Source organism: Lucilia sericata, unplaced genomic scaffold, assembly GCF_015586225.1.
Source record: "Lucilia sericata isolate MDLA Ls3-8-SP2 unplaced genomic scaffold, ASM1558622v1 Contig001646F_arrow, whole genome shotgun sequence".
Taxonomy (NCBI): Eukaryota; Metazoa; Arthropoda; class Insecta; order Diptera; family Calliphoridae; genus Lucilia; species Lucilia sericata.
Genome location: NW_023995560.1, coordinates 1 through 9,131, shown reverse-complemented (window position 1 = coordinate 9,131; position 9,131 = coordinate 1). Strand labels below are relative to the sequence as shown.

At 31.9% G+C, this 9,131-nt stretch overlaps 1 protein-coding gene across 1 annotated transcript; it reads right to left on the bottom strand.

Annotated features, from left to right (window-relative positions):
- Nucleotides 1–1,501: 1,501 nt before the first annotated feature.
- Nucleotides 1,502–8,439, bottom strand: LOC119612299 (E3 ubiquitin-protein ligase RNF123; the record flags this gene model as incomplete). The annotated part of the gene is made up of 13 exons (XM_037968054.1): nt 1,502–2,339; nt 2,409–2,652; nt 3,539–3,910; nt 3,968–4,328; nt 4,390–4,679; nt 6,154–6,267; nt 6,331–6,519; nt 6,585–6,738; nt 6,808–6,853; nt 6,916–7,231; nt 7,289–7,571; nt 7,632–7,895; nt 7,957–8,439. Coding segments are annotated over 13 exons (3,436 nt in total), but the record flags the coding sequence as incomplete, so codon positions are not given.
- Between the last annotated feature and the right edge of the window lie 692 nt (nt 8,440–9,131).

The window sequence follows — 9,131 nt, the reverse complement described above, 5'->3', positions numbered from 1 at the left end:
GTGTGAATCACAGCAACTTTTTCTATAGAAAAGTTGTGTGAATCACAGCAACTTTTTCTATAGAAAAGTTGTGTGAATCACAGCAACATTTTCTATAGAAAAGTTGTGTGAATCACAACAACTTTTTCTATAGAAAAGTTGTGTGAATCACAACAACTTTTTCTATAGAAAAGTTGTGTGAATCACAGCTACTTTTTCTATAGAAAAGTTGTGTGAATCACAGCAACTTTTTCTATAGAAAAGATGTGTGAATCACAGCAACTTTTTCTATAGAAAAGTTGTGTGAATCACAGCAACTTTTTCTATAGAAAAGTTGTGTGAATCACAGCAACTTTTTCTATAGAAAAGTTGTGTGAATCACAGCAACTTTTTCTATAGAAAAGTTGTGTGAATCACAGCAACTTTTTCTATAGAAAAGTTGTGTGAATCACAGCAACTTTTTCTATAGAAAAGTTGTGTGAATCACAGCAACTTTTTCTATAGAAAAGTTGTGTGAATCACAGCAACTTTTTCTATAGAAAAATTGTGTGAATCACAGCAACTTTTTCTATGGAAAAGTTGTGTGAATCACAGCAACTTTTTCTATAGAAAAGTTGTGTGAATCACAGCAACTTTTTCTATAGAAAAGTTGTGTGAATCACAGCAACTTTTTCTATAGAAAAGTTGTGTGAATCACAGCAACTTTTTCTATAGAAAAGTTGTGTGAATCACAGCAACTTTTTCTATAGAAAAAGTTGTGTGAATCACAGCAACTTTTTCTATAGAAAAGTTGTGTGAATCACAGCAACTTTTTCTATAGAAAAGTTGTGTGAATCACAGCAACTTTTCTATAGAAAAGCCGTATGAATCACAGCAACTTGTTCTATGGAAGAGTTGTGTGAATCACAGCAAATTTTTCTATAGAAAAGTTGTGTGAATCACAGCAACTTTTTCTATAGAAAAGTTGTGTGAATCACAGCAACTTTTTCTATAGAAAAGTTGTGTGAATCACAGCAAATTTTTCTATAGAAAAGTTGTGTGAATCACAGCAACTTTTTCTATAGAAAAGTTGTGTGAATCACAGCAACTTTTTCTATAGAAAAGTTGTGTGAATCACAGCAACTTTTTCTATAGAAAACACAACTTTTCTATAGAAAAAGTTGCTGTGATTCAACTTTTTCTATAGAAAAAGTTGTGTGAATCTCATCAAAGTTGACTTAATCAGAGCAACAATTTTTCTACTCTTATACTTATCCATTTTTTCCTTTCAATAAAACACACAAATTTTATCCTTCCAATTTCAACTGGCAGTGATTTGCTTTTTATTTAAAATTTTTCTTTTTAAAATGAATTTTTTTTTTCTAAATAATTTAATATCATAATTTTGTTTTGTTTAAAAATTTCATTGTTTTAAAAAAGCTTTACAAGCATAAAATAATAATAATTTTTAATATAAATCTATAGATTTTGTGTAAATAAATATTCTTTTCGTTTAATATCTAAAAATTTGTGATTAGAGATCTTTGTGGAGCGGAAAGTGTTAAACATAAAATAATAATTTACAAACTAAATAAATGCTTTTACTAAATTTAGATTTTCAAAATAATTGTTCATGCATAGCTTTTGTAGTAAACACTGAAAGCTGTTTTAAATAAATTATAAACTAAGTAAATAGGTTAACAATTTAATTTTAATAAAAATATGGAATTTATAATTTGCTTTTTTTTTACTTGGTTGAAAATACACTATAAATAATTTGTTCTTTTTTTAAAATACCAATAACAAAATCTAAAGGCAGTGTAAAAATTTGACTTAAAATATTTTTTTCTGTTTTTATCGCTTTTCTAAATATAATTGAATATTTCTTATATATAAATCTATAAAATATACTCTATAGTATATAATTTATATATGTATGTATATATTTGACTAGCATTTATGAGTATAGAAAAAGTTAATTAATTTACTTTTTGTGTAATTTAAGAGTGGGTGGGTTTAATTGCGAGTTTATGATGATTTCTTTACTCTGTTAAATGAAAACTAAACTTCAAATAATGATGGCGTCTGCACATACTCGGCATTCTCATAGATAATTGTACCATCTGAGGTCTCTATAGTTTTGATCAGGGTCTTGCAATAAAAACACACTTTCGAATTCATTAGATGCTGGAGTATACAATTGTTGCACGACTGATGTTTGCAGGGATTGAATACAACAGTTATGGGTTTGGCACAACAGATCGGACAGAGAGAATCTTCGGAAGGCAAGGTAATATCGGAAAGTAAAGATTGTTTAGCCTTAAGCATATCAATAAGGCGACGTACACGTTCGATTTCTTCGGCAGTAACATGGGTTGGAACTAGATGATTTAAGAAAATTTTAATATAAACAAAAAGTTTTTTTCTTATTTTCTTTTCAAAAAACTTACAATCTGTTAGTGTAAACTTTAGTATGGGAGGATCTGCTCGTATTCTTTTCGTAGAGGTAGTAGGTTGAGGAACTCTTACATCATTTGTCAGTGGATCTATATGAGGTCTAGTCGATGGATCAAAATTACCTCTAGGTATTTCACTTTGTTGTAATATGGGTGTTTTTATTTCACCCAAAGCAAATTCTAAATTCGCAAATTGAAAACTGGGATCCGTTAAAAGGGCTCGGGTAATGCGGGTGACCTAGAAGAATAAAATTTACGTCATAAATAGGGTTTTTTTTTGTATAGAAAAGTGGTCTGTAACAGAGCAACTTCTTCTTTAGAAAAGTTATCTGTAACAGAACAACTTTTTCTATAGAAAAGTTGTCTAGAACAGAGCAACTTTTTCTATAGAAAAGTTGTCTATAACAGAGCAACTTTTTCTATAGAAAAGTTGTCTGTAACAGAGCAACTTTTTCTATAGAAAAGTTGTCTGTAACAGAGCAACTTTTTCTATAGAAAAGTTGTCTGTAACAGAGCAACTTTTTTTATAGGAAAGTTGTCTGTAACAGAGCAACTTTTTTTATAGAAAAGTTGTCTGTAACAGAGCAACTTTTTCTATGGAAGTTGTCTGTAACAGAGCAATTTTTTCTATAGAAAAGTTGTCTGTAACAGAGCAACTTTTTCTATAGATAAGTTGTCTGTAACAGAGCAACTTTTTCTATAGAAAAGTTGTCTGTAACAGAGCAACTTTTTCTATAGAAAAGTTGTCTGTAACAGAGCAACTTTTTCTATAGAAAAGTTGTCTGTAACAGAGCAACTTTTTCTATAGAAAAGTTGTCTGTAACAGAGCAACTTTTTCTATAGAAAAGTTGTCTGTAACAGAGCAACTTTTTCTATAGAAAAGTTGTCTGTAACAGAGCAACTATTTCTACAGAAAAGTTGTCTGTAACAGAGCAACTTTTTCTACAGAAAAGTTGTCTGTCTTTAAAAGAGCAACATTTTCTATAGAATTGTTGTATGAATCAGACTAACTTTTTCTTAACAATAATTGACGGAATCAAAGCAACTTTTTCTATAGAAATGTTGCTCGAATCAGTGCAACTGAATCAGAACAACTTGTCTGCAACAGAAGAACAAAAACTTACAACTACCTTTGTTGGATTCTTATCATTATCCATTTCCTCCTTAAACAAAGCCAACAAAATACCCAATGCTGCCGTTATAATGGGGAAGTGAGTAACGGCATTTAAATCAGCCGAACACATATCGACCACAAATTGAAAACATCCTGGAGGCACGGTGACACGTGATAAAACCTGACTGATAAGTTGACAAACACGATTCAGAACCAAATCACTATTTGGACGGCATTGATCATGAAATATATCGGGAGCCACGGTAATAATCAATTCTAAACAACGCATCAAAGACACAGTCAACTCAAAACACATCGAACAAATCTTCAATTGTTTGGGTTCAAAAACTGTGTTCTCCTGGCGATGAGCCGTATTTTGTATCTGATAAAAAATAATTATAATTAAAATAGTTCAGTTTCTTTTATATCAAATACTAACCTCTTGCAAAAGTAATATAAACTCGGAAAAAGCCCAATTCAACTGACTCAATACAGAATTCAAAAAGGCCGTTGCAAATGGTTCATCCTCTATTAGTTTTGCTCCTATTAGCTGTTGAAAGTGCTTCGAAGGATTTGCTGGTGCTATATTATGCAGCAATCCAGTATGTGTCTCATTTTTGGCACGAGAACGACAGAGACCTATTTGTAAAGGCGAATTACCACCCTGCCAAACACAAGGCTGGCGGGCATCACTATAAGCAAAACCATCACCCAACCAGAAACGCAATAGCAACCAATTACTCTGGCCCCAGGCACGATTTTCATAAGGCCGCAATAAGGCTTTAACTAAAGCTAATTGACTGTTAAAAAGAAAATTTTAAGATTTACAACGATTCCTTTATTTTCGTTTTTCATTATTACCTTTTCTTGGGTGCTTTTTCCAATGCTTTAATACCTGATCTATGGCATGTTAATGTACCCAAAGCTTGCAGCAAAGAATCTTTACATGAAGCCAAAATAATGCGTGGATCTGCTGAGTGTACACTTAAGAAATCGGCCACCATACTTATAACACATTCCGAGTCTTGTACCTCAAATTGTACTACTAAATCGTGATTACTAAAATCCATTACTGTATCCAGCAGTATGGGTAATATGTTGATATAGACTTCGGGTACAAAGGAAAATAAATTGCCTTGATGGGAAGAGGCCTATAAAAATGGAATTTAAAAAAACAGATTTATATTTATTTAGAAAAAGTTGATCTGTTACAGACAACTTTTCTATAGAAAAAGATGCTCTGATTCAGACAACTTTTCTATAGATAGATGCTCTGATTCAGGCAACTTTTCTATAAAAAATGCTCTGATTCAGGCAACTCTTGTATAGAAAAAGATGCTCTGATTCAGACAACTTTTCTATAGAAAAAGATGCTCTGGTTCAGACAACTTTTCTATAGAATAAGTTTCTCTGATTCAGACAACTTATAGAACAACTGTAGAAAAAGTTGCTCTGATTCAGACAACTTTTCTATAGAAAAAGTTGCTCTGATTCGGATAACTTTTCTATAGAAAAAGCTTCTCTGATTCAGACTTTTCTATAGAAAAAGTTGCTCTGATTCAGACTTTTCTATAGAAAAAGTTGCACTGATTCAGACAACTTTTCTATAGAAAAAGTTGCTCTGATTCAGACAACTTTTCTATAGAAAAAGTTGCACTGATTCAGACATCTTTTCTATAGAAAAAGTTGCACTGATTCAGACATCTTTTCTATAGAAAAAATTGCACTGATTCAGACATCTTTTCTACAGAAAACGTTATTCTGATTTGGACAACTTTTCTATAGAAAAAGCTTCTCTGATTCAGACTTTTCTATAGAAAAAGTTGCTCTGATTCAGACAACTTTTCTATAGAAAAAGTTGCTCTGATTCAGACAACTTTTCTATAGAAAAAGTTGCTCTGATTCAGACAACTTTTCTATAGAAAAAGTTGCTCTGATTCAGACAACTTTTCTATAGAAAAAGTTGCTCTGATTCAGACAACTTTTCTATAGAAAAAGTTGCTCTGATTCAGACAACTTTTCTATAGAAAAAGTTGCTCTGATTCAGACAACTTTTCTATAGAAAAAGTTGCTCTGATTCAGACAACTTTTCTATAGAAAAAGTTGCTCTGATTCAGACAACTTTTCTATAGAAAAAGTTGCTCCGATTCAGACAACTTTTCTATAGAAAAAGATGCTCTGATTCAGACAACTATTCTATAGAAAAAGATGCTCTGATTCAGACAACTTTTCTATAGAAAAAGCTTCTCTGATTCAGACTTTTCTATAGAAAAAGTTGCTCTGATTCAGACAACTTTTCTATAGTAAAAGTTGCTTTGATTCATACAACTTTTCTATAGAAAAAGATGCTCTGATTCAGACAACTTTTCTATAGAAAAAGTTGCTCTGATTCAGACAACTTTTCTGTAGAAAAAGTTGCTCTGATTCAGACAACTTTTCTATAGAAAAAGTTGCTCTGATTCAGACAACTTTTCTATAGAAAAAGTTGCTCTGATTCAGACAACTTTTCTATAGAAAAAGTTGCTCTGATTCAGACAACTTTTCTATAGAAAAATTGCTCTGATAAAGTTGTTCCTTTTGAGACAACTTTTCTATAGGAAAAGTTCGTCTGTTGAGTTGACCTACATTTAAGGTTCTTAAAGTTTTCTCCAATAACCAAATTAATAATAGACGTTTCTTCTGACCCAATGCCACAGCTCTAAACCAGGCCTGTTTACGAGCCAAATCAATCGAACGTTTCTATAAAAGAACAGAAATTATTAAGAAACTAAACTAAAGTGTAGAAATAAATAAAACAAATACCGCAAAAACATTTTCCCTTTGACTGAATTTGGTTCTTAATTCTGAAACCACATGAGAATGCTGATCATTCATACAAACACTGGCATGATCTTCTAAAGCCTGCAGTTTCTTTTCAACATCTTCACGATAGTATTTCGTTTCTAAAAGAACATCATTTAAGGCAGCGATTTCATCGCGTACCGAGGCAATCTGTAAAGTATTAAAGGAAAAGGTAAAAGATAAGTTTCTTAGAAGATTTTGGTTTTATAAACTACCTTAACAATATATTTATGACCCACACAGTAATAATATAAAACACATAAATCCAATAATTGAAATAAAGAAGATTCGTTGTCACTATTGCCGGGAGTTATTTCTAAAGTATTAGTTACCCGGGGATTTATAAAAGAGGTAAAGGTGGCCGAATTGCTAGGAAAAAGAGAAAACCTCGTTGAACAAACATAATTAAGGAAATTGTTGAAATAGTTAAAAACATACCCAGCAGAACGACCTATAATGGAAATATTATTTATAGTATCAGCAGCTAAAATAGAATTGTTGTTTTAAAGAAATATTAAAGTTTTGTTTTAATAAAGAGAAACTTACTTAATTCTGCTACTCTCACAATAACCCGGTCATCTTCTATTAGCTCTTGGGTTCTTTCCGTACCCAAATACTGTTGTATTTCATTGCGATGCACTTTACGCAAGTGAGACAATACCCCACCCACACGATCATAATGTTGATACTCGAAACTGCCATCGTAAAAGTATTTGGGTTTAATTTCTATATCATTGCCAGGCATTTCCTTGTCAAAGGTGGTCTTGGTGACATCAACTAATATACCAATGAAAGCTAAGGCCACTGTATTCTCAATGGGATGTAAAATACTCGATTGCATAAAGAAGAAAGAGTGAAAAGGCTAAAATTGTTAAAGAAAATAAGTTTTTTTATTCCCTTATAATGATGTTCATATTACCCTTTGTTCCATGGACAAATCCATAACATATCTACGTAGTTTAGCTAAAAATAATTTACTTGAAGAGGGTGTTTTATCATCACCATCATTATTGGTGAGTAATGTTAGCAATAGAGTCTTTTGTAAGGCATATAAGAAATCTGTAGACTTGGCTATTTTCTCCACAACAGCCATATATTTACTTTTGGGACCACCAATACCCTCAGTCCAGGCCATATGATTGGGTATTAAATTTTGCATATAATTAAACTCCGGTGGTCGTATATACATTAATAAAGCCAAACTAAAACGTAAATAATTTAAATTTTTTCACAGAATTCAAAAAAATCCAAAATAAACTTACTAATGTTTTTTGAAGAACTTATGTTCCAAATAGGTTTTTCTAGTGCGTGTATGATTACACAGACATATTAAAATCTGTAAGGCATGACGCTGTTGCTCATAGTCTAAACCCTTATTAGTATGAGTATAATTACTAAGCATAGCATTGGCTAGTTTCTTTAAAAGAAACTTCATTTCATCCACTTCTAAATAATTCCAAAATATATTCAACAGAGCACCTAAAATACTCTCCGCATGTCCGGGTAATATGGAATCAGTTTCATTTCTTTAAAAAACCATAAAATAATCAGGAAAATTTTGAGTTTTAATAACTCTAACACACTCACTTCATATTGCACATTTGTCCCATTAAAGGCAACAGTTTGTCCTCTATGACATAGGTGTTAAACAGCAAAGGCGTCAACTTTTCTATCAATAGGGTACAAAACACCACATATACCGTTTTCTTGGTGGATAATTTATCATCCTTAGGCCTTTTTCTCATTTCACAATTATGTCGTGCCACTACTAAGGCTAAATTTTGTAAATACTCCAACAGCAAATCGGCTTTTTCTAAACATATTAAAGGTTTGGCCATTAAAGGCATATAACCCGGTACTGGATACTTAAAGGGGGCGTTACCAAAATTAGCCTGTACCCCCTGATTGTAGCCCAGTGATATGGCTGGGAAAAAACTTATATTTGGTCCCTTTTCAAGTTTCTCGAATGCCGGACCCATGGATTTGCCATTGCGATAGAATTCTATCAATTCGTTGTCTACATCTATGGTTACACCAATAATATCACCAATTTGCCATTTGTCACCATATCTGAAAAGAAAGGAAGAAAGTTTAATTGAAAATTAAACTAATTGCTTCCAACAAACAACTTTTTCTTTAGAAATGTTGCCTCGGATAGAGCAAATAGCTTCAAAAAGGCAACTTCGATAAAAAAGTTGTCCCCAAAAGAAACAATACCCCTACAGAAAAGTTTACTCAAAGAGGGCAAGTTTTTCTCTTCAAAAGAAAAGTTGTCTGTAACAGAGCAACTTTTTCTATAGAAAAGTTGTCTGTAACAGAGCAACTTTTTCTATAGAAAAGTTGTCTGTAACAGAGCAACTTTTTCTATAGAAAAGTTGTCTGTAACAGAGCAACTTTTTCTATAGAAAAGTTGTCTGTAACAGAGCAACTTTTTCTATAGAAAAGTTGTCTGTAACAGAGCAACTTTTTCTATAGAAAAGTTGTCTGTAATAGAGCAACTTTTTCTATAGAAAAGACGTCTGTAACAGAGCAACTTTTTCTATAGAAAAGTTGTCTGTAACAGAGCAACTTTTTCTATAGAAAAGTTGTCTGTAACAGAGCAACTTTTTCTATAGAAAAGTTGTCTGTAACAGAGCAACTTTTTCTATAGAAAAGTTGTCTGTAACAGAGCAACTTTTTCTATAGAAAAGTTGTCTGTAACAGAGCAACTTTTTCTATAGAAAAGTTGTCTGTAATAGAGCAACTTTTTCTATAGAAAAGTT